This window comes from Eschrichtius robustus, chromosome X (genome assembly GCF_028021215.1).
Source record: "Eschrichtius robustus isolate mEscRob2 chromosome X, mEscRob2.pri, whole genome shotgun sequence".
Taxonomy (NCBI): domain Eukaryota; kingdom Metazoa; phylum Chordata; class Mammalia; order Artiodactyla; family Eschrichtiidae; genus Eschrichtius; species Eschrichtius robustus.
In genome coordinates, this window is record NC_090845.1 from 74337659 (window position 1) to 74364879 (window position 27221).

The 27221-nt window shown below is 39.7% G+C and overlaps 1 protein-coding gene across 3 annotated transcripts in view; it reads left to right on the forward strand.

Moving 5' to 3' along the window:
• The window catches only part of APOOL (apolipoprotein O like), a 91048-nt gene extending 88605 nt beyond the window's left edge, over window positions 1-2443 (forward strand). For all 3 annotated transcript variants that reach the window (XM_068533252.1, XM_068533254.1, XM_068533253.1), the window contains exon 9: window positions 1885-2443. In XM_068533252.1, coding sequence (XP_068389353.1) covers window positions 1885-1973 — 89 coding nt within the window. In that variant the 3' untranslated portion in view covers window positions 1974-2443. The remainder of the gene's footprint in view (window positions 1-1884) is intronic.
• The last annotated feature ends 24778 nt before the right edge of the window (window positions 2444-27221 follow it).

Here is a 27221-nt window from a genome sequence, read left to right on the forward strand (position 1 = left end):
CTCTAAGGGGGCTTTTTTTATTGCTCAGCAGCCAGTGCACAGGAGCCATCCCTGAGCAGGCTTCTTTTATTGTCATTGGCAGGCTTTGGCATGTTGGGAGAGAGAGGCTACAATACTGGCTCCTCCCCTTGCGTGTGACTCAGCAATAGCGCCCTGCTTCCATGGTAGTCTGGTCTTCCTCCATAGGCATTCCCTGCTGTGGATTTCCTCCCTCCTGTCTCCTCAGTCCATCTCTGCACAGCCAACAGCAGTTCTCGCTCTGGGCCTGTTCTCCAGTCCCCACGCACCAACTCCCAGCCCCCTTGCACACCTGTGAACATATGTCCCAGTCTGGGGTACGTAGGGCCATGGTATGGACCATCTGTATTTCTTACTCTGTCCTGTCTGCCACAGATTGGCTGCGTCACCCTCTTCCGACAGTCTCAAATGCTTCCCTCTGTCCCAATTGATTTCCCCATCAGAGAGGGGGTTTCCCCAAATTCAGGAATCTGTGCTTCAGCTCCCCAACCCCGGGGTGCTGGTCCCATCCCGCCTCCTCTCTCCTCCTTCTCCCTTCTTTTTTCCGTCCTACCTAGTTATGCAGGGATCTTTATAGTCCTTTCCAATGTCCAAGGTCTTATGCTAGTTTTCAGCTGGTGTTCCATGAGAGTTGTTGCATCTATAGATGTAGTCCTGCTGCACCCGTGGAGAGAGGTGAACTCCACGTACACCTACTCCACCACCATCTTGAATCTCCTCTCCTAATGTTCTTAACCTCAAAAAGTTGGAGTATCCAAAGGGCTCATTTCTTGGACCTCTTTTCTGATGTTCTGGAAGACCTCATATGGTCTCATAGTTTTAAATGCCATATATAGGCTAGGAACGTAAAATTTATAAACCAGCACAGGCTACTCCTGTGCTGAACTCTAGATTCACATTTCTAACTGCTTACTCAATATTTGTATTCAAATGTCTAGTTAGCAATTCAAATATAGTACATTCAAAACTTAACACTTCATTTGCCTTCTCCCAAACATGGTTCTACACTTTCCCCTATCTCAGTAAATGTCAACTCCACTCTTCTAGTTTCTCAAGTTAAAGAGTCTCACTCACACAACATATTGAGTCCATTTAGGAAATCTTGTCCATTCTACCTTAAGAAGTTATCCAGAATCCAATACCTTTTCACCACCTCCACTGCTACTGCCCTAATAAAAGCCATCAGCATCTCCCTCCTGGGGTACTGCAATAGCTTCCTAACTGCTCTCCCTACTTCCATGTTTGTTTCCCTATACTCTCTTCTCCCCATAGCCAAGAGTAATCTTTTAAGAAACATAACATCATGTCACTCTGCTCAAAACTGTCCAGAGACTTCTCATCTCTTAGAATAAGGAGAAAAACTTTGCCATGGCCCTATGTGGCCTGGCCTTCCATTGTTTTCTGATCATGCCTCCTACCACTCTCATTGTACCCTCCATTAGCATATCTTGCCAACTCTGTTCTAGCCATATTGGCCATTTTATGGCTCCTCAGACATGCCTAAGTTCTATTACACTTGCTGCCTGCTCTTCCTGTAAGGCATTTCCCTCAGATATCTACAGGGCTCACACCTTCACTTCCTTCAGTTCTTTGCTCAAATATAGAAGTCTTTCCCTGGCCACCCTATTTAAAACTGCAAATCACCCAAGCACTCCATATGCCCCTCCTTCCTGATTTTTTTTTTTTTTGCATAGCATTTACCACCTTCTGATATGTCATTTAGTTTATTGTCTCTCTCACCCAACTTGAATGTTACGTCCATGTTGGCAGACATTTTTATCTGTTTTGTTCACTGATGTGTGCCCCGTATCAACAAGAAATTTGTTAAATGAATGACTAATTTTTTTCATTTTAATACTTTATCAGGTGCTACACAGTTTATGCCTGACCCCAAGCTCATGGATCACGGGCAGTCCCATCCAGAAGATGTAGATATGTACAGCACTAGAAGCTGAAATAGTCTGCATAGAGAACTACAAGATGTGTGAAGTTGCGAATAACAATGAAAAAAAACATGTAATGGGTAACTGTGATGCATGGAGTATAATTTAAGCCAAGTTTTTCCCTTACATCTTCTAATGTACAGTTAGACAAATCACATAAGTGATTAAAACTCAAATTGAATACAATCCGAACAATATTAAATGATCGATGAGGAGGCAGAGATAGAAGTATTAGGATGCATTTGTGATTTTTAAGGGTATTTATAAAAAAATAAAAATAAATATATGAACACTGATGAGACTAAAATCTGAAAAAATACGTATGTGTGTATATAATTATGTATACATATGCACATATATATTTGCTTTAGCTTTTAAGAATTAATATCAGCTAAATTAGAATTGTGTGTGGAAGGATGTGTTCCCTCCCTCTCTGTTTTTCATTTCCCAGAGCTAGAATAAAATATCCATATTTTATGACACTTGGGCTTGGCTTTGTCTCTTTGTTTTATTAATGTTAACTCCTCTTAAATGTCCCAGAATACCTCTAACTAGTTGAGAGGAACATATGCTACATGGGACCCCCAATGCTGCTTAGCATTCCTTCTACTGGTTCCTGGGTGGTTTCCTATTCTGTTCTCCAGGAGAGGCATTACAGACCTTTTATTCTCAAGCCTCCTATACCTGCCAAAGATGACTGTGTCTCCTATTACATAGAGAAAAAAATAAGTTATTAGACATAGTTTTTCCCAACTTCTTCCCATCTACCTTCAAGACTTACCTCCTTTCAACCATGCATCCCCCTTTTCTAAAGCTAATGCTTCTATTTGTGTTCCTGATCTCCTCCTTTCCTGTCTTTTCCAGTACCATATTCCATCCCGTTTAATCTTCAGTCTTTGGTTTCTCTTTTCATTCACTTCGTTTCCTCAATCTCTAAATAGCTTCAGATCTTCTTTATCCAAAGACAACAGTAGCAAAAACCTTTCCCCAATTCTGCCTCTTCCTCTTGAGCTATCTTTTCTTTCTCTTTCCTATGATTTTCAGACTTCATAAAACAGTAATTAATGTCACTTTCTTACTTCCTCTCTTTCAATTCCTCTCTAACTTGTGACACCTTGGCCTCTATACCTACTTGAATATTCTGTAATGTTTGACTCTTGACCACTCCCTCCTGAAATTCAGTCCTCCCTTTGGTGTCATTCCTGCTCCTCTTGTTATTCTTCATTCTTCTCTTGCTCTGAATCCCTTAAATGCTGAGGCTTCTCAGGTTGCATTTCTAGTCTTTTCTCATTCTGTGCTCTCTCATTTCCATTCAACATACTTTACTGACTTCAGCCACCATTTATATGTCCTTATTATTTATATTTCCAGCTCCTGTATTTCTTCAGAAGTGTATACCTATCTTTCTAATTATTTGTTAGTCATATCCACCTTATATCCCATAGATATCCTCAATGTCAATAGACTTAAAACTAAATTGTCTCTACATCTCTCTCATTTCTGTGTTTCTCAAATCTTTTCTAACTTCTCTAATCCTTGCTCTCATTCAAGTCTTCTTCATCACTTTCCTGGATTATTACAGTAGCCTCTGGTTAATCTGCCTGCTATCAATCTTGCTTTTTGTCACTTAACAATGCATTCTGCTTATAAGTAACAGTAAACAAGTTAACTGTAGCTTAAATAAATGAGAGTCTATTTAAAGTCTGGGAATTGGTCAGTACAGGGTTGGTATAGTGGCTCATTGGTATCATCAAGGATCTAGACATTTTCTCTTTCCACTCTGCTTTTTAGCATGTTGATTTGTCACCTCATGATCACAAAATGGCTCCTATACCTCTGGGGAACACATACACATTCAGAGTAGGAAGAAGGGTTACAGAAACTGTACCAGATGCTTCTGACCCCCTTTTATCAGAGAAGTAAGTGCTTTCTCAAAACCCTTCTCAAAAGACTTATGTCTATATCTTGACCAGAATTTGTCATGTAAGCCACACTTAGCTCAAGGAAGATTGGCAAATCACATTTTTGTCTATGGAGAGAAAGGCAAGGGGTAAGGGATTTGGAATGGGTGTTGAGTTTAAGCTAACACACAGTATCTGCCACCCTGTTCTTCTAACCCATCTGTCATATTATTACGACATAGTTATCTTTCTAACAACTGTTATGGGTTAGACTTCTTCCTGAAGTCTTCAGTGGCTAATCATTGCCTACAGAATCAAATCAAGACCCCTTAGTATGACATACAAGGCCCTTCATATATGATCCCAACTAAACTTTAATCCTTCCTTCCCTCTCCCCACCCACCCTACTGCCAATGTATGTTATATTTTATCTATAACTTACCACTTGGTTCTTGAACATGCTTTGCTATTTTATGTCTCTTTTTCTCTGCCTATGTTGGTGTTTTCTCTTAGGATTTTTTCTTTGTCATCCTGCTTCATTCCGACTTCCTACGCATCCTTCAAACCCATCCTTTCTCAGTTCTCCAAGGTAGGATTTAGATGCTCTCTCCTGTACATTCCCTTACATTTGGTATTTATAGCTGTGATAGCCCATACAATTTATTATAAAACTAAAACTAGGTTAGTATTTTTTCACTTACAAGGCTCCTTGTGGGTATGACTGAATCATATTTGTGTAGCTTTTATGCCCATGAATACCTGGTATGTAGTAGAAATTCACATGTTCTACCATGCTAGTTGTAACATAGAATTATAATTATTTTGGCACCTATCAAAAGGCTTACATTCTACTAGAAAGGATAGAAACATACACAAATACAGTGTTCTATGTAGTATCTTCCCTAAGATAGGTACTACAAAAGAACTATGGATGCTCAGAGATGGAATGTAGTTCTGAGATGAAGTTAAGGAGGCAGTGGTCCTTGATCTGCTCAAGGTGGGGAAGCAGTTCACTTGCTAGTTTTTTGTAGGTAAGCTTTTCAAAATTTAGCTTCAGTATTTTAAATAAATTTTTCTACCTCAGATCTGTTTATGATCAAATACACTGATATTTCATCAAATCCAAGAAAAAAGTGCTGCCAGGTCACCTTATCTTTGATAAAGGAGGCAAGAATATACAGTGGAGAAAAGACAGCCTCTTCAATAAGTGGTGCTGGGAAAATTGGACAGGTACATGTAAAAGTATGAAATTAGAACACTCCCTGACACCATGCACAAAAATAAACTCAAAATGGATTAAAGATCTAAATCTTAATTTAGATCTTAAGGCCAGACACTATCAAACTCTTAGAGGAAAACATAGGCAGGACATTCTATGACATAAATCACAGCAAGATCCCTTTTGACCCACCTCCTAGAGAAATGGAAGTAAAAACAAAAATAAACAAATGGGACCTAATGAAACTTAAAAGCTTTTGCACAACAAAAGAAACCATAAACAAGACCAAAAGACAACCCTCAGAATCGGAGAAAATATTTGCAAATGAAGCAACTGACAAAGGATTAATCTCCAAAACATACAAGCAGCTCATGCAGCTCAATATCAAAAAAACAAACAACCCAACCCATACAGATTGCCAACAAACACATGAAAGAATGCTCAACATCCTTAATCATTAGAGAAATGCAAATCAAAACTACAATGAGGTATCATCTCACACCAGTCAGAATGGCCATCATCAAAAAATCTAGAAACAATAAATGCTGGAGAGGGTGTGGAGAAAAGGGAACACTCTTGCACTGTTGGTGGGAATGTAAATTGATACAGCCACTATGGAGAACAGTATGGAGGTTCCTTAAAAAACTAAAAATAGAAGTACCATACGACCCAGCAATCCCACTACTGGGCATATACCCTGAGAAAACCATAATTCAAAAAGAGTCATGTACCAAAATGTTCATTGCAGCTCTATTTACAATAGCCAGGACATGGAAGCAACCAAAGTGTCCATCATACGATGAATGGATAAAGAAGGTGTGGCACACATATACAATGGAATATTACTCAGCCATAAAAAGAAATGAAATGGAGGTATTTGTAATGAGGTGGATGGAGTTAGAGTCTGTCATACAGAGTGAAGTAAGTCAGAAAGAGAAAAACAAATACAGTATGCTAACACATATATATGGAATCTAAGGGGAAAAAAAAAAGGACATGAAGAACCTAGTGGCAAGATGGGAATAAAGACACAGACCTACTAAAGAATGGACTTGAGGATATGGAGTGGGGGAGGGGTGAGATGTGACAGGGTGAGAGAGTGTCATGGACATATATACACTACCAAATGTAAAATAGATAGCTAGTGGGAAGCAGCCGCATAGCACAGGGAGATCAGCTCGGTGCTTTGTGACCACCTAGAAGCGTGGGATAGGGAGGGTGGGAGGGAGGGAGATGCAAGAGGGAAGAGATATGGGAACATATGTATATGTATAACTGATTCACTTTGTTTTAAAGCAGAAACTAACACACCATTGTAAAGCAATTATACTTCAATAAAGATGTTAAAAAAAATTTTTAAAAAATGATCCAACTATATGCTGTCTGTAAGAGACTTACTTTAGATTAAGAAAAAAAAAAACGTACAAGAAGGTTGATAGTGAAATGATGGAAAAAGACATTTCATGAAAATAGTAATCAAAAGAAAGCTGGGATGGCTGTACTAATATAAGACAAAATAGACTTTAAGTAAAAAACTCTTACTGCAGAGAAGGATATTATATAGTGATAGAAGGTTCAATTTTCCAAGAAGATATAACATATATAAACATTTATGCACCAAACATCAGAGCTCCAAAATATATGGAGCAAATATTGACAGAATTGAAGATAGAAAGAGACAGCTCTAAAATAATACTAGGAAACTTCATTACATCAATTTCAATAATGTACTGAACAAACAGACCAATGATAAATATGTTAATAGATTATTTGAACAAAACTATAGATCAATTGGACCTAACAGAAATATACAGTGCATCCCACCCAACAACATAATACACATTTTTTCTTGAACTTTCTCTAGGATAGACCATATGTTAGGCCAAAAAGCAAGTCTTAATACATTTTGAAAGATTGAAACCATACAAAGTACCTTTTCCAATCACAATGGATTGAAACTAGAAACTGATAGAAGGAAACTAGGAAATTCACAAATATGTGGAAATTAAACAATGCACTCAAACAACTTTGGCTCAAAGTAGAAATAACAAGAGAAATTATAAAACAGAGATAAATGAGAATGAAAGCAATATATAAAACTTATGGGATGCAGTGAAAGAAGTGCTCAGAAGGGAACTTATAGTTGTAAATTCCAACATTAAAAAAGGAAGGGAGGGAGGGAGGGAAAGAAAGAAAGGAAAGGAAAGGAAGAAATAAAGGAAAGAAAGAAAGAAAAAGAACGGAAGGAAGGAAGGAAAGAAAGAAGGGAAGAAAGGGAAGGAAGGGAAGGAGGGAGGAAGAAAGATCAAGCCGTGACCTAACCTTACACATTAAAAACTAGAAAAAGGAGTAAGCTAAGCTCAAAGCTAGCAGAAAAAAAGGCAAATAAATATCTCTTATTAATACAGATGCAAAAATACTCAACAAAATAGCAAATTGAACTCAACAGCATATTAAAAGGATCATTCACTATGACCGTGTGATTCATCCTAGGAACGAAAGGATGGTTCAACATAAGGAAATCAATCAAAGGGGAGAAAAAACACATGACCATCTCAATTGGTGCAGAAAAGGCAATTGACAAAATCCAACACCCTTTTATGATGAAAGCCCTTAGAAAACTAGGAATAGAGGGAAATTCCTCAACATGATAATGGGTACCTATTTTTAAAAAAAGTTTACTTTAATGGTGAGTGACTGAAAGCATTCCCCCTAAGATTAGGAACAAGACAAGGATGCCCACTCTCACCACTGCTATTCAACATTGTACTGGAAGTTATAGCTAGAGCTGTTAGACAAGAAAAAGAAGTAAAAGCCATCCAAATTAGAAAGGAAGAGGTAAAATTCTATTTGCAGATGACATGATCCTACTGATTGACAATCCCAAAGAATCCAAAAGAAAGCTATTAACACTAATAAATTAATTCATTAAAGTTGCAGGCTACAAGATCAACAAACAAAAATCAGTTTTATTTCTATACACCAGCAAAGAACAAACCAAAAAGTACATTTAAAAAGCAATTCCATTTACAATCGCCTCTAAAATAATTAAATACCTAGGAACGAATCTACACAAGGAGGTGAAACACTTGCATACTAAAAACTATAAAACATTGCTGAAAGAAGTTAAAGACCTAAATAAATTAAAAGATATCCCGTGTTCATAGATAAGACTTAACATTGTTAAGATGTCAATAGTACCCAAAGTGATCTAAAGATTCAATGTCGTCCCTATCAAAATTCTAACATCCTTTTTTACAAGAGTGGTAAAGCTGATCCTCAAATTCATTTAGAATTCCAAGTGTATAATTTTATACAGACTTTCCTTGACCTACAATAGGGTTACATCCTGATAAACCCATCATAAGGTGAAAATGTCATAAAAGTCAAAAATGCATTTAGTACACCTAACCTATCAAACATCATAGCTTAGCCTAACCTACCTTAAACCTGCTCAGAGCACTTGCATTAGCCTAGAGTTGGGCAAAATCATCTAACACAAAGCCTATTTTATAATAAAGTGTCAAATATCTCATGTAATTTATTGAATACTAAGTGAAAACAGAATGGTTGTATGGGTACAGAATGGTTGTAAGTGTATCAGTTATTTACCCTCATGATCACATGGCTGACTAGGAGCTGTGGCTCACTGCTGCTACCCAGCATCATAAGAGAGTATCCTATTGCATATAGCTAGCCCAGGAAAAAGACAAAATTCAAAATTTGAGGTACAGTTTCTACTGAATGTGTATTGCTTTATAAAGTCGAAAAATTGTTCAAAGTCGTACATAAGTAAGTCAGGGACCGTCTGTACACTTTAATCATCTCTTCTCTCAGTGTTCACATTTCCTGCCTAAAATGTTGCAATTCATCATAAAACACTAGCATTGGGTATTAATATTGCTGGCTCTCAAAATGTAGTAAATATCTTGAAAATAGTTTTAAGTCATTTTGCTTTTATCCATTTCATCCTATCAAGCTACTACTAACATTGGGCATTAAATTATATTGTATTTGACCAACTACACTTCTCATTTTACATTTCCAAAATTAGTTGAAATTTGTTGCCACTGTAAAGATGTAAAAGCTCTTAACTATCAATTTCATACTTTAAAAATGAGGAAAATATAAAATAGTGGTGCACTGACAAAGCTATTAAACAATAGCTTTTTATACAAACTTTTGCCCTGTATATCTAAATACTATTAATGACAACTTCTTTGTGTACCAAGGACAGCAGTGTCCACATATCTAGGTACAAGTAGTGCTTTGTGCATACATTATGCCATGCTTCTTTTTTTTCTAGCTCTGAAAATACCATAAAACATCTTACCCTTTGCTGTTAACTTCATTGCATCTAGCATGTTTTCACAGGCAGCCAATTCCTGTCAAAGTAGAGAAAACTTTCAGTTTATGGTTTAGTAACAAATTTTTTTTAATTATTAAAATTTTTTTTTTTTATTTTTTGGCTGTACTGAGCGCCTTGTGGGATCTTAGTTCCCTGACCAGGGATTGAACCTGGGCCACGGCAGTGAAAGTGCCAAGTCCTAACCAGTAGACCACCAGAGAATTCCTAGTAACAAATTCTAAAGGCGATAAGCATGAAGCTTTTATTGAGCATTTATTAACATATGATGTCCTGGGTAGTATTAAAAGTGAGTCAGACTTAACTCCAGTCATCTAGAAACTTAAAATCCAAAACAGCATATGCAACAAGAGAATATATAGAGAGAAGATTAACTATGTCAATACATCATTCCTGTGAAGGTCAACTGTCTAGGTAACTAGCTTGAATACAACCAGAAATCAGGAAGTAAAGCCAAAAGTTTTTCTGAGCATTCAAGGTAGATATCACAAAGTCTATGTATTATAAAGCTCATAGACTTTACGGAGAAGTCTGTTGTGTTTGCTTGTGAGGTGTTCTTCCCAATTTAACTTTAGACTCTATTTGGCTTTTTAAAATAATTCTACACATTCAAATCAATTCTTCATAGTTTGGATCTCAAGCTTGGAAGGGCAATCCCCACTTTGGGATTATAAAAATAGTCACTTTTGTTCCCTTCTTAATTTTTTTTTATTTTTTCCAGTTTTATTAAGATATAACTGACATGTAACATTGTATTAGTCCAAGGTGGGCAACGTAATGATTTGATGTATGTATATATTGTGAAATGATTACCACGATAAGGTTAGTTAACATCAATGATCTCACATAGTTACAATTTATTTCTTGTGATGAGAACTTTTAAGATCTACTCTCTTAATAACTTCCAAATATACACTATGGTTTTGTTAACTATAGTCACCATACTGTACATGACATCCCCAGAGCTTATTTATCTTATACCTGGAAACCTTTACCTTTTAACTACCTTTACCCATTTCCCCCACCCCTACCTCCCCCCTCTAGCAACCACCAATCTGTTTTAAATTCCTTATGTTAATTTTATTAATTTAGTTTTGTTTGTGTGTGTGTATGTAAGAAGTAAGGTGGAATTTCACCTTTATCTTTTTCTCCCAGTTATCCCAACACTGTTTATTTAATAACCCATCTTTTATTAACTGACTTGAAGTGTCCATTTTATCATGTACTACATTCTCATATATACTGAACAGAATTTCTGGACTCTCCATTCTGTTCCAATGATCTATCTCTGCATCTATGGTAATAGATTACCATAGTATTTTAATTACTTACAGCTTTATAATATCTGATAGGGATCATCTCCCCTCATCACTCTTCTTTTTGGAATTTTTCTAGAAACAGTCACATGTTTAATCTTCCATGTGAAAATTTGGGGATTTTGACTGGAATTGCATTAAATTTATAATGGAAAAAATGTATAAAATATATAAGGAAGACAGCAAGGGCCAGATTATGTACAGCATTGCTAATAAATTTGGATTTATTCTCAGTACAACCAGAGCCCAATGGAATTTGAGCATCTTGGCTGCTGTTTTGAGCACCTTCCCTAAGACACTGTATGCTCTTTGAGGGCAGGGGCTATAATTTAATAATCTGATATCCTTTATAGTACTTAGCACATGGCCTTCCCCTAGTATGCACTCAATGTTTGCATAAAGAACAAAAATCAGATATTAATAGTACACAGTCCTTCTTATGGATCACCAATGGTCCAAAAACCACAGTTTGAGAACCACCATAATAAAAGGCTTTAAATGGAAAGTCTGGTAAGCAAGAAGTTATAGCTGCCTAGCCATAAAGTGACTAGATCCCCAAATAATGCTGTGGTGTGGTGATTAAGAATAGGATAAAACAGATTCATACAAAGGATGGTTGGAAGAATTTTAGTGGCAGGACAGTAAGTAAAACCTGCAAAATACTCAGTTAAGGAATGAGTATTTATATATATGAGTTATATATATATATGTGTGTAATATATATATGTATATATATATATATATTACACATATATATGTAGATGGAAATAGTTTGTAGATGGCAAACTCTCGTAAATCCCTTGCAAAGCAAAGAGAGAATGCTTTGAAAACTTATCAATGAACAGGAGTTAGGGTGAATGGACATGTATGTATCAGAGAATAACATCCCAAAGCTAATTAATCATTAAATTCATGTCTGTGATACAGAGTAATTTAGCTTTTCTATTATTTTTCTACAGTGAACATTCATTAGAATTATTTCCAAGAAACATCTAGTATATATTCAGGTACATGAGGCAAATTCAAAAGTAAATGTGGCTAGGAACTTCACAGATACAGGTTCACTGAACTCGGAGAATCTAGTGATATATTTTTCCCTTGGTGATAACAATGGGCACTGTTTGGAAAGATAAGGAAGGTAAGTTTTCTGGATAGAAAGATTCACTGTTGTTCAATAATAAATTTATTAATTGCCAACTGGGTGTCAGATACTAAGCTAAGAAAAAAAAAAACCTTTAAAATTATTTTCTACCTGGAAAAATGTGCTTCTAGAATAACTAACATGTCGGGCATAGTATTTTGATTGATGACCTAGTCATGCGGATTAATGCCAGTTAGAGAAATGATGTGGGAGCTTTTGGGGATAGAATAGAATGGAAGGCATGGGAAGATAGATAACCCAGTTCTTACAGATCTGTAACCAGGCCTAGCATCATTTCAACAGATAGATTTCAGTAGAAAACTTCTGGTATTTTATTTTGTCCATTAAAATACATGCTCTGATCAAAGGGAACAGAAACTTGGCCTAATTTAAATTATATACATATATATGTGGAAACAGTTCCATTACAAAACTCTTTTCCAAGTTTTCCTTACCTATAACCTGTGCCTTGTTCCAGCCACATATTTACTCCTTTAAAAAATCTAGGCTACTGCTTTTATATGGACTTTTATATGGAATTGTTTAGGTTGTGCATTACATACATGATTTCCTTGAGTGCCACAGAACTTCAGCACAGTAGCTGAAGTATGGCTAATAGTTTATCACCTTTACTGCACTGGGATGATTTCCAGGAAAATCATTTAAATGAATTTTAAATCAGAAATTTTTAACCCTGCTCCTTGGACTTCTGGGAGGCTATCTGTGGATGGGCTTCAGGAGTCAAAGAACAGTCTGAAATTATATGGAAAATTTGTTGTGGACAAATATTGTTTCCTGGGCAGTCAATCATTACCTTCTACATGTAGGTGTGGTCTTCAAAGCAAGAGGCCCTACCCTAAAATCTTAGCCATTAATACCTGAAATTCTACCACTGACAGGTCATTCATTTGAGTTAAGCATTCCTTTTATCAAAGATCCTCTTTTAAAGTTAAAATTGAGGAGAAATCAAGATGGCAGAATAGGAGGACATGAAATTCATTGCTCCTCACAAGTACATCAAGAATACATCTACAGGGGGAGGAGAGAAGATGGCGGAAGAGTAAGACGCGGAGATCACCTTCCTTCCCACAGATACAGTAGAAATACATCTACACGTGGAACTGCTCCTACAGAACACCCACTGAATGCTGGCAGAAAACGTCCGACCTCCAAAAAGGCAAGAAACTCCCCCTGTACTTGGGTAGGGCAAAAGAGAAAAAAGAAATAACAGAGACAAAAGAATAGGGACGGCACCTGCACCAGTGGGAAGGAGCTGTGAAGGAGGAAAGATTTCCACGCACTAGGAAGCCCCTTCGCGGGCAGAGACTGCGGGTGGCAGAGGGGGGAAGCTTCGGAGCCACGGAGGAGAGCGCAGCCACAGGGGTGCGGAGGGCAAAGCGGAGAGGTTCCCGCACGGAGAAGCGGTGCCGATCAGCACTCACCAGCCCGAGAGGCTTCTCTGCTCCCCCGCCGGGGCGGGCGGGGGCTGGGAGCTGAGGCTCGGGCTTCGGTCGGATCGCAGGGAGAGGACTGGGATTGGCGGCGTGAACACAGCCTGAAGGGGTTAGCGCACCACAGCTAGCTGGGAGGGAGTCCGAGAAAAATTCTGCAGCTGCCAAAGAGGCAAGAGACTTTTTCTTCCCTCTTTGTTTCCTGGTGCGCGAGGAGAGGGGATTCAGAGCGCCGCCTAAACGAACTTCAGAGACGGGCGCGAGCCGCAGCTAACAGCGCGGATCCCACAGCAACAGGGGCGCAGAGGAAAAAGCGGAGAGACTCCCGCACAGAGGCTCGGCGCCGAGCAGCGCTCACCAGCCCGAGAGGCTTGTCTGCTCCCCCGCCGGGGCAGGCGGGGCTGGGAGCTGAGGCTCGGGCTTCGGTCGGATCGCAGGGAGAGGACTGGGGCTGGCGGCGTGAACACAGCCTGAAGGGGTTAGCGCACCACAGCTGGCTGGGAGGGAGACCGGGAAAAAGTCTGCAGCTGCCGAAGAGGCAAGAGACTTTTTCTTGCCTCTTTGTTTCGCTGCGCGCAAGGAGAGGGGATTCAGAGCGCCGCCTAAACGAACTCCAGAGAAGGGCACGAGCCGCGGCTATCAGCGCAGACCCCACAGCAACAGGGGCGCAGAGGGAAAAATGGAGAGACTCCCGCACAGAGGCTCGGCGCCGAGCAGCGCTCACCAGCCCGAGAGGCTTGTCTGCTCCCCCGCCGGGGCGGGCGGGGCTGGGAGCTGAGGCTCAGCTTCGGTCGGATCGCAGGGAGAGGACTGGGGCTGGCGGCGTGAACACAGCCTGAAGGGCTTAGCGCACCACAGCTGACTAGGAGGGAGACAGGGAAAAGGTCTGCAGCTGCCGAAGAGGCAAGAGGCTTTTTCTTGCCTCTTTGTTTCACTGTGCGCAAGGAGAGGGGATTCAGAGCGCCGCCTAAACGAACTCCAGAGAAAGGCGCGAGCCGCGGCGATCAGCGCGGACCCCAGAGACGGGCGTGAGACGCTGGGGCTGCTGCTGCCGCCTCCAAAAAGCCAGTGTGTGAGCACAGGTCACTCTCCACACCGCCCCTCCCGGGAGCCGGTGCAGCCCGCCACTGCCAGGGTCCCGTGATCCCCGGACAAATTCCCCAGGAGAACGCACTGTGCGCCGTCTGGTGCAACATCACGCCAGCTGGTGCAACGTCAGGCTGGTGCAACGTCACGCCGGCCTCTGCTGCCACAGGCTCGCCCCGCCTCCTCCGTACCCCTCCCTCCCCACGGCCTGAGTGAGCCAGCGCCCCCGAAGCAGCTGCTCCTTTAACCCCGTTCTGTCTGGGCGGGGAATAGACGCCCTCAGGCGACCTACACGCAGAGGCGGGTCCAAATCCAAAGCTGAACCCCAGGAGCTGTGTGAACAGGGAGAAGGGGAAATCTCTCCCAGCAGCCTCAGAAGCAGCGGATTAAAACTCCACAAACAACTTGATGTGCCTACATCTGTTGAATACCTGAATAGACAACGAATCATCCCAAATTCAGGAGGTGGACTTTGGGAGCAGGATATATTAATTTTTCCCCTGTTCCTTTTTTTTTTGTGAGTGTATATGTATATGCTTCTGGGTGAGATTTTGTCTGTATAGCTTTGCTTTACAATAGCTTTATTTTGCTTACTATACTATAGCCTCTTTCTTTCTTTCTTTCTTTCTTTCTTTCTTTCTTTCTTTCTTTCTATTTTTTCTCCCTTTTACTCTGAGCTGTGTGGACGAAAGGCTCTTGGTGCTCCAGCCAGGCATCAGGGCCGTGCCTCTGAGGTGGGAGAGCCAACTTCAGGAAACTGGTCCACAAGAGACCTCCCAGCTCCACGTAATACCAAACGGCAAAAATCTCTCAGAGATCTCCATCTCAACATCAAGACCCAGCATCACTCAATGACCAGCAAGCTACAGTGCTGAACACCCTATGCCAAACAACTAGCAAGACAGGAACACAGCCCCATCCATTAGCAGAGAGGCTGCCTAAAATCATAATAAGGCCACAGACACCCCAAAATACACCACCAGACGTGGATGTGCCCACCAGAAAGACAAGATCCAGCCTCATCCACCAGAGCTCAGGCACTAGTTCCCTACACCAGGAAGCCTACAGAACCCACTGAACCAACCTTAGCCACTGGGGACAGATACCAAAAACAACGGGAACTACAAACCTGCAGTCTGTGAAAAGGAGACCCCAAACACAGTAAGATAAGCAAAATGAGACGACAGAAAAACACACAGCAGATGAAGGAGCAGGGTCAAAGCACACTAGACTTAACAAATGAAGAGGAAATAGGTAGTCTACCTGAAAAAGAATTCAGAATAATGATAGTAAGGATGATCCAAAATCTTGGAAATAGAATAGACAAAATGCAAGAAACATTTAACAAGGACGTAGAAGAACTAAAGAGGAACCAAGCAATGATGAAAAACACAATAAATGAAATTAAAAATACTCTAGATGGGATCAATAGCAGAATAACTGAGGCAGAAGAAAGGATAAGTGACCTGGAAGATAAAATGGTGGAAATAACTACTACAGAGCAGGATAAAGAAAAAAGAATGAAAAGAACTGAGGACAGTCTCAGAGACCTCTGGGACAACATTAAACGCACCAACATTCGAATTATAGGGGTCCCAGAAGAAGAAGAGAAAAAGAAAGGGACTGAGAAAATATTTGAAGAGATTATAGTTGAAAACTTCCCTAATATGGGAAAGGAAATAGTTAATCAAGTCCTGGAAGCACAGAGAGTCCCATACAGGATAAACCCAAGGAGAAACACACCAAGACACATATTAATCAAACTGTCAAAAATTAAATATAAGGAAAACATATTAAAGGCAGCAAGGGAAAAAAAACAAATAACACACAAGGGAATACCCATAAGGTTAACATCTGATCTTTCAGCAGAAACTCTGCAAGCCAGAAGGGAGTGGCAGGATATACTTAAAGTGATGAAGGAGAAAAACCTACAACCAAGATTACTCTACCCAGCAAGGATCTCATTGAGATTCGATGGAGAAATTAAAACCTTTACAGACAAGCAAAAGCTGAGAGAGTTCAGCACCACCAAACCAGCTTTACAACAAATGCTAAAGGAACTTCTCTAGGCAAGAAACACAAGAGAAGGAAAACACCTACAATAACAAACCCAAAACATTTAAGAAAATGGGAATAGTAACATACATATCGATAATTACCTTGAATGTAAATGGATTAAATGCTCCCACCAAAAGACACAGGCTGGCTGAATGGATACAAAAACAAGACCCATATATATGCTGTCTACAAGAGACCCACTTCAGACCTAGAGACACATACAGACTGAAAGTGAGGGGATGGAAAAAGATATTCCATGCAAATGGAAATCAAAAGAAAGCTGGAGTAGCAATTCTCATATCAGACAAAATAGACTTTAAAATAAAGACTATTACAAGAGACAAAGAAGGACACTATATAATGATCAAGGGATCGATCCAAGAGGAAGCTATAACAATTGTAAATATTTATGCACCCAACATAGGAGCACCTCAATACATAAGGCAAATACTAACAGCCATAAAAGGGGAAATCGACAGCAACACAATCATAGTAGGGGACTTTAACACCCCACTTTCACCAATGGACAGATCATCCAAAATGAAAATAAATAAGGAAACACAAGCTTTAAATGATACATTAAACAAGATGGACTTAATTGATATTTATAGGACATTCTACCCAAAAACAACAGAATACACATTTTTCTCAAGTGCTCATGGAACATTCTCCAGGATAGATCATATCTTGGGTCATAAATCAAGCCTTGGTAAATTTAAGAAAATTGAAATCGTATCAAGTATCTTTTCCGACCACAACGCTATGAGACTAGATATCAATTACAGGAAAAGATCTGTAAAAAATACAAACACATGGAGGCTACACAATACACTACTTAATAACGAAGTGATTACTGAAGAAATCAAAGGGGAAATCAAAAAATACCTAGAAACAAACGACAATGGAGATACGACGACCCAAAACCTATGGGACGCAGCAAAAGCAGTGCTAAGAGGGAAGTTTATAGCAATACAAGCCTACCTCAAGAAACAGGAAACATCTCGAATAAACAACCTAACCTTGCACCTGAAGCAATTAGAGAAAGAAGAACAAAAAAACCCCAAAGCCAGCAGAAGGAAAGAAATTATAAAGATCAGGTCAGAAATAAATGAAAAAGAAATGAAGGAAACAATAGCAAAAATCAATGAAACTAAAAGCTGGTTCTTTGAGAAGATAAACAAAATTGATAAACCATTAGCCAGACTCATCAAGAGAAAAAGGGAGAAGACTCAGATCAATAGAATTAGAAATGAAAAAGGAGAAGTAACCACTGACACTGCAGAAATACAAAAGATCATGAGAGATTACTACAAGCAACTCTATGCCAATAAAATGGACAACCTGGAAGAAATGGACAGATTCTTAGAAATGCACAAACTGCCGAGACTGAACCAGGAAGAAATAGAAAATATGAACAGACCAATCACAAGCACTGAAATTGAAACTGTGATTAAAAACCTTCCAACAAACAAAAGCCCAGGACCAGATGGTTTCACAGGTGAATTCTATCAAACATTTAGAGACGAGCTAACACCTATCCTTCTCAAACTCTTCCAAAATATTGCAGAGGGAGGAACACTCCCAAACTCATTCTACGAGGCCACCATCACCCTGATACCAAAACCAGACAAAGATGTCACAAAGAAAGAAAACTACAGGCCAATATCACTGATGAACATAGATGCAAAAATCCTCAACAAAATACTAGCAAACAGAATCCAACAGCACATTAAAAGGATCATACACCATGATCAAGTGGGGTTTATCCCAGGAATGCAAGGATTCTTCAATATACGCAAATCAATCAATGTGATACACCATATTAACAAATTGAAGGAGAAAAACCATATGATCATCTCAATAGATGCAGAGAAAGCTTTCGACAAAATTCAACACCCATTTATGATAAAAGCCCTGCAGAAAGTAGGCATAGAGGGAACTTTCCTCAACATAATAAAGGCCATATATGACAAACCCACAGCCAACATTGTCCTCAATGGTGAAAAACTGAAACCATTTCCACTAAGATCAGGAACAAGACAAGGTTGCCCACTCTCACCACTATTATTCAACATAGTTTTGGAAGTGTTAGCCACAGCAATCAGAGAAGACAAAGAAATAAAAGGAATCCAAATCGGAAAAGAAGAAGTAAAGCTGTCACTATTTGCAGATGACATGATACTATACATAGAGAATCCTAAAGATGCTACCAGAAAACTCCTAGAGCTAATCAATGAATTTGGTAAAGTAGCAGGATACAAAATACATACACAGAAATCTCTTGCATTTCTATACACTAATGACGAAAAATCTGAAAGTGAAATTAAGAAAACACTCCCATTTACCATTGCAACAAAAAGAATAAAATATCTAGGAATAAACCTACCTAAGGAGACAAAAGACCTGTATGCAGAAAATTATAAGACACTGATGAAAGAAATTAAAGATGATACAAATAGATGGAGAGATATACCATGTTCCTGGATTGGAAGAATCAACATTGTGAAAATGACTCTACTACCCAAAGCAATCTACAGATTCAATGCAATCCCTATCAAACTACCACTGGCATTTTTCACAGAACTAGAACAAAAAATTTCACAATTTGTATGGAAACACAAAAGACCCCGAATAGCCAAAGCAATCTTGAGAACGAAAAATGGAGCTGGGGGAATCAGGCTCCCTGACTTCAGACTCTATTACAAAGCTTCAGTAATCAAGACAGTTTGGTACTGCCACAAAAACAGAAATATAGATCAATGGAACAGGATAGAAAGCCCGGAGATAAACCCACACACATATGGTCATCTTATCTTTGATAAAGGTGGCAAGAATATACAGTGGAGAAAAGACAGCCTCTTCAGTAAGTGGTGCTGGGAAAATTGGACAGGTACATGTAAAAGTATGAAATTAGAACACTCCCTGACACCATGCACAAAAATAAACTCAAAATGGATTAAAGACCTAAGTGTAAGGGCAGACACTATCAAACTCTTAGAGGAAAACATAGGCAGAACACTCTATGACATACATCACAGCAAGATTCTTTTTGACCCAGCTCCCAGAGAAATGGAAATAAGAACACAAATAAACAAATGGGACCTAATGAAACTTAAAAGCTTTTGCACAGCAAAGGAAACCATAAACAAGACCAAAAGACAACCATCAGAATGGGAGAAAATATTTGCAAATGAAGCAACTGACAAAGGATTAATCTCCAAGATTTACAAGCAGCTCATGCAGCTCAATAACAAAAAAACCAACAACCCAATCCAAAAATGGGCAGAAGACCTAAATAGACATTTCTCCAAAGAAGATATACAGATGGCCTACAGACACATGAAAGAATGCTCAACATCATTAATCATTAGAGAAATGCAAATCAAAACTACAATGAGATATCATCTCACACCGGTCAGAATGGCCATCATCAAAAAATCTACAAACAATAAATGCTGGAGAGGGTGTGGAGGAAAGGGAACACTCTTGCACTGCTGGTGGGAATGCAAATTGATACAGCCACTATGGAGAACAGTATGGAGGTTCCTGAAAAAACTACAAATAGAACTACCATACGACCCAGCAATCCCAATACTGGGCATATACCCTGAGAAAACCATAGGTCAAAAAGAGTCATGTACCAAAATGTTCATTGCAGCTCTATTTACAATAGCCAGGACATGGAAGCAACCTAAATGTCCATCGACAGATGAATGGATAAAGAAGATGTGGCACATATATACAATGGAATATTACTCAGCCATAAAAAGAAATGAAATGGAGGTATTTGTAATGAGGTGGATGGAGTTAGAGTCTGTCATACAGAGTGAAGTAAGTCAGAAAGAGAAAAGCAAATACAGTATGCTAACACATATATACGGAATCTAAGGGGAAAAAAAAAAAGGCCATGAAGAACCTAGTGGCAAGACGGGAATAAAGACACAGACCTACTAGAGAATGGACTTGAGGATATGGGGAGGGGGTGGGGTGAGATGTGACAGGGTAAGAGAGTGTCATGGACATATATACACTACCAAATGTAAAATAGATAACTAGTGGGAAGCAGCCGCATAGCACAGGGAGATCAGCTCGGTGCTTTGTGACCACCTAGAGGGGTGGGATGGGGAGGGTGGGAGGGAGGGAGATGCAAGAGGGAAGAGAAATGGGAACATATTGTATATGTATAACTGATTCACTTTGTTATAAAGCAGAATTTAACACACCATTGTAAGGCAATTATACTTCAATAAAGATGTTTAAAAAAAAAAAAAAAAAAAGAATACATCTACAAATGGAACAGTTCTCATAGACCACCTGCTGAACATTAGCGGAAGACTTTGGACACCTAAAAGGACAAGAAAATCCCCTCACAACTGGGTAGGATGAAAGGAAGAAGAAAAAAAGGAAAAAGGAATCAAAACAGGGACCGGCAACCCTGGTGGGAAGCTGAAAGTGAGGGGAGGTCCCCACGCTCAGATAAACTCCCTCATGGTGGGGAAAGCAGCTGGGACAGAAAAGGACATTCAGGAGATCAAAGGAGAATGCAGTAGATGGTCTGTGGAAGGCAGGACAAAGTAAGAACTGCACGCATGGCCTATACAGCAGCTCTGCACATTCCAGCCTGAGTCGTAAGTCACCTGTTGCGAAGGGGAGCTGTGTGTTGGAAAGTGAGGTTTGGAGCGTGGACCCAGGGAGGGGACAGCTGTTGGCTGTGAAAAGACAGCCTGAAGGGACAGAGTAAGGAGCTCCACAGCCAGGAAAGTCTGCAGAAAAAGCCCGGGACACCATAGAAGCAAGGCATCATTGCTGAGTGGTGTGCAAGGGGCGGAGCCACAATTACAACCCTTTTCCCACCTGCTGGCTTCTTCAGCCTCCACAGCCACTGGGAGAGTCACCCATCTGAGCAACCTTGCCCGCCCCTCAAGCCAAGGCCTCCTCCACCCGTGTAGGCTCTGGGGACCTGAGCGCTGCCCATCCCAAAGCCTCCTTGGGAATCAGCCCTGGGCACCCCTGCCTGAAATGGGAATCCACCAAAGCTGATGGGGGCTGAGTGCTAAAACATGGGGTTAAGAAAGCAGATCCAGGGACAGGACCAATGTTGGCTGTGCATATATAACAAAGGGGATAGGAGTGAGGGGCTCCACAGGTTGAATGCCCCTAGAGGAAGCATGGTCTACCTAGGAAACAAGGCTCCATTGTTGAGTGGTATGCAAGGGGTCAGGGCCACCACTGCCTCCACATGCCAGCCCCTGCCTCAGCAGGCACTGGGAGGGATTCCCACAAGAGCGAGCACACCCCAGTCTGTTGCAACAGTCTATGCAGCCGCAGGCAATTCACGCACACCCCAGTTGTGGCCGCTGTGCCCCTCCCCGGCCTAAGTGAGTAAGTGTGCCCCAATCAGCCGCTGCTTTCACTCCCTCTCACCAGGGAAAGAAACAGGCACCTGAGGGTGGTGCACACGCAGAGGTGGGGCTAAAACCAAAGCTGAGCACCAGGGGTGGTGTGACTAAGGAAGAGGAATGGAAATCTCTCCATGCAGCTGCACAAGCTGAGGATTAAATCCCCAAGATCAGCTTGGTAAACCCTGCATCTGTGGAGTATGTGGATGGACAAAAAGTGCTCTCACAACTGAGTCTGTTCTAGCTTTAGCAACAGTGGACTTTGGGGGAAAGTACACACAGGAGTTGGGCCAGCCCAGAGTCTGAGCTGCCCCCACAGTGCCCACAGCAGGTCCAGAGACCTAAATAGAGGTATTGGAGGGCCTCCTGGGGAGGCAGGGGTTGGCTCTGGCTCACTGTGGGAGTAAGAACACTGACAGCAGAGAGCCTAGGAAAATATTATTATTACTATTTCATTTTGTTCAGTTGTGGTTGTTTTTATTATTTATTATTTATTCTATAAAAAATTTTAATATATTTTTTTTATTTTTACTTTACTTTTTTGTGGTTTTGTGTTTATTTTTGGTTTTGTTCTTTGTTTTTTATATTTTTTTGATCATTTTTATGTATTTGTTTCGTGTTTGGTTTTTTTTTTTTAGTTTGCTTTCTGTTTTTGTTTTCTTCTTCATTTTTTGTTCTTGTTCATTTAGTCCTTATTGACTATTCTCATTTTTTAATTCTTTTGTATGTTTGTTCTCTTGTTTTTTTTTAATTTTCTTTTAATTTTTCTGTGTGTGTGTAGTGTTGTTATTGCTGCTGTTTGTTTGCTGTTGTTTTTGCTATTTGTCTTGGGTTTTGTTTGTCTGTTGGTTTTCTTTTCTTTTCTTTCCTTTTTCTCTGGCCACACTGTGCAGCTTGCAGGCTCTTGGTTCCTTGGCCAGTGGCTGGGTCTGAGCCTCCAGAGTGGAGCGCCAAGTCCAGGACACTGGACTGCCAGAGAATTTCTGGCCCCAGGGAATATTATTCAGCATGCACGCTCCTGGAGGAGTCCATATCAACATCAAGACCCAACCCCACACAACTGCCTGCAGGCTCCAGCACAAGACACCTCATGCCAAACAACCAGCAAGACAGGAACACAGCCCCAGCCATCAGCAGACAGGCTGCCTAAAGTCGTACTAAGCTCACAGACACTCCAAAAGACACCACCTGACACGGCCCTGCCCTTCAGAGGGAAAAGACTCAGCTCCACCCACCAGAGTGCAGGTACCAGTCCCTCACACCAGGAAGCCTACACAAGCCCCTGGAGCAACCTCACTCACCAGGGGGCAGACAACAGAAGCAAGAGGAACTATGACCCTACAGCCTGCAGAAGGAGACCATAAACACAATAGGTTAGACAAAATGAAACAACAGAGAAATATGTTGCAGACAAAGGAGCAAGGTAAATCCCACAAGGCCAAATAAACAAAGAGGAAATGGGCAATCTACCTGAAAAAGAATTCAGAATAATGACAGTAAAGATGTTCCAAGATCTCAGAAAGAGAATGGAGGCATGGATCGAGAAGACACAAGAAATGTTTAACAAGCACCTAGAAGAACTAAAGAACAAAATATGAGTGATGAACAACACAATAACTGAAACGAAAGATACACTAGAAGGAATCAACGGCAGAATAACTGAGGCAGAAGAACCAATAAGTAAGCTGGAAGATAGAATGGTGGAAATAACTGCTGAGGAGCAGAATAAAGAAAAAAGAATGAAAGGTAATGAAGACAGTCTAAGAGACCTCTGGGACAACATTAAACAACCAACATTCGCATTATTGGGGTACCAGAGGGAGAAGAGAAAGAACCTGAGAACGTACTTGAAGAGATAATAGCTGAAAACTTCCCTAACATGGGAAAGGAAACAGTCACCCAAATCCAGTAAGGGCAGAGAGTCCCAGGCAGGATAAACCTAAGGAGGAACACACCAAGACACATAGTAATCAAATTGACAAAAATTAAAGATAAAGAAAAAATATTGAAAGCAACAAAGGAATAGCAACAAATAATGTACAAAAGAACTCTAATATGGTCATCAGGTGATTTCTCAGCAGAAACTCTGCAGGCCAGAAGGGAGTGACATGATATATTCAAATTGACAAAAGGGAAAAACCTAAAACCAAGAATACTCTACCCAGCAACGTTCTCATTCAGATTTGAAGGAGAAATCAAAAGCTTTACAGACAAGCAAAAGCTAAGACAATTCAGCACCACCAATCCAGCTTTAAAACAAATGCTAAAGGAACTTCTCTAGGCAGGAAACACAAGAGAAGGAAAAGACCTACAAGAAAAAACCCATGACAATTAAGAAAATGGTAGTAGGAACATACATATCGATAATTACCTTAAATGTAAATGGATTAAAGGCTCCAACCAAAAGACACAGACTAGCTGAATGGATCCAAAAACAATACTCATATATATGCTGTCTCCAAGAGACCCACTTCAGACCTAGGGACACACACAGACTGAAAGTGAGGGGATGGAAAAAGATATTCCAAGCAAATGGGAATCAAAAGAAAGCTGGAGTAGCAATACTCATATCAGACAAAATAGACTTTAAAATAAAGACTATTACAAGAGACAAGGAAGGACACTACATAATGATCAAGGGATCAACCCAAGAGGAAGATAATTGTAAATATTTATGCAACCAACATAGGAGCACTTCAATACATAAAGCAAATGCTAGTAGCCATAAAACGGGAAACCGACAGTAACACGATAATAGTGGGAGACATTAACACCCCACTTACACCAATTAACAGATCGCCCGGACAGAAAATAAAAAAGGAAACACAAGCTTTAAATGACACAATAGACCAAATAGATTTAATTGATATTTATAAGACATTCCACCCAAAAGTGGCAGAATACACTTTCTTCTCAAGTGCTCATGGAACATTCTCCAGGATAGATCACATCTTGGGTCAGCAATCAAACCTCTGTAAATTTAAGAAAATTGAAATCGTTTCAAGCATCTTTTCTGACCACAATGTTATGAGATTAGAAGTCAATTACAGGAAAAACAAAAACTGTAAAAAATACAAATACATGGAGGCTAAACAATATGCTACTAAATAACCAAGAGATCACTGAAGAAATCAAAGAGGAAATCAAAACATACCCAGAAAAAAAATGACAAAAACACACGATGGCCCAAAACCTATGGGATGCAACAAAAGCAGTTCTAAGCGGGAAGTTTATTGCAATACAATCCTACCTCAAGAAACAAGAAAAATCTCAAATAAACAACTGAATATTACACCTAAAGCAACTAGAGAAAGGAGAACAAAAGAAAAACCCCGAAGTTAGTAGAAGGAAAGAAATCATAAAGATCACAGTAGAAATAAATGAAATAGAAATGAAGACACCAATAGCAAAGATCAATAAAACTAAAAGCTGGTTCTTTGAGAAGATAAACAAAATTGATAAACCTTTAGCCAGACTCATCAAGAAAAAAAGGGAGAGGACTCAAATCAATAAAATTAGAGATGAAAAAGAGGAATTTACAACGGACACCACAGAAATACGAAGGATCATAAGAGACTACTACAAGAAACTATATGCCAATAAAATGGACAACCTGGAAGAAATGGACAAATTCTTAGAAAAGTACAACCTTCCAAGACTGAACCAGGAAGGAACAGAAAATATGATGAACAGACTATTCACAAGTACTGAAATTGAAATTGTGATTAAATATCTTCCAGCAAACAAAAGTCCAGGACCAGATGGCTTCACAGGCAAATTCTATCAAACATTGAGAGAAGAGCTAACACTTATCCTTCTCAAACTCTTCCAAAATTTAACAGAGGGAGGAACACTCCCAAACTCATTCTACGAGGCCACCATCACCCTGATACCAAAACCAGACAAAGATGTCACAAAAAAAAAATTAGAGGCCAATATCACTGATGAACATAGACACAAAAATCCTCGACAAAATACTAGCAAAAAGAATCCAATAACACATTAATGGGATCGTACACCTTGAACAAGTGGGGTTTATCCCAGGGATGCAAGGATTCTTCAATATATGCAAATCGATCAATGTGATATACCATATTAAAAAATTGAAGAATAAAAACCATATGATCATCTCATTAGATGCATAAAAAGCTCTTGACAAAATTCAACACCCATTTATGATAAAAAAAAAAAAAACTCTCCAGAAAGTGGGCATAGATGGAACCTACCTCAACATAATAAAGCCCATATATGGCAAACCCACAGCAAACATCATTCTCAATGGTGAAAAACTGAAAGCATTTCCTCTAAGATCAGGAACAAGACAAGGATATCCACTCTCACCACTGTTGTTCAACACAGTTTAGGAAGCCCTAGCCACAGCAATCAGAGAAGAAAAAGAAATAAAATGAATCCAAATTGGAAAAGAAGAACTAAAACTGTCACTGTTTGCAGATGACATGATACTATACATAGAAAATTCTAAAGATGCTACCAGAAAACTACTAGAGCTAATCAATGAACGCAGTAAAGTCACAGGATGCAAAATTAATATACAGAAAACTCTTGCATTCCTATACACTAACAATGAAAGATTGGAAAGAGAAATTAAGGAAACATTCCCATTTACCATTGCAACAAAAAGAATAAAATACCTAGGGCTACCTAAGGAGGCAAAAGACCTGTACTCAGAAAATTATGATACTGATGAAAGAAATCAAAGATGACACAAACAGATGGAGAGATATACCATGTTCTTGGATTGGAAGAATCAATTTTGTGAAAATGATTATACTACCCAAAGCAATCTACAGAGTCAATGCAATCCCTATCAAATTACCAATGGCATTTTTCACAGAACTAGAACAAAAAATTTTACAATTTTTATGGAAACACAAAAGACCCCGAATAGCCAAAGCAATCTTGAGAAAGAAAAATGGAGCTGGAGGAATCAGGCTCCCTGACTTCAGACTATACTACAAAGCTACAGGAATCAAGACACTATGGTACTGGCACAAAAACAGAAATATAGCTCAATGGAACAGGACAGAAAGCCCAGAGGTAAACCCACATACCTATGGTCACCTAATCTATGACAAAGAAGGCAAAAATATACAATGGAGAAAAGACAGCCTCTTCAATAAGTGGTGCTGAGAAAACTGGACAGGTACATGTAAAAGAATGAAATTAGAACACTCCCTAACACCATACACAAAAATAAACTCAAAATGGATTAAAGGCCAGACACTATAAAACTCTTTGAGGAAAACATAGGCAGTTTCGAGCCACCGCAGGTCTTACTCGGAAAGAATTCACACTTGGTTGC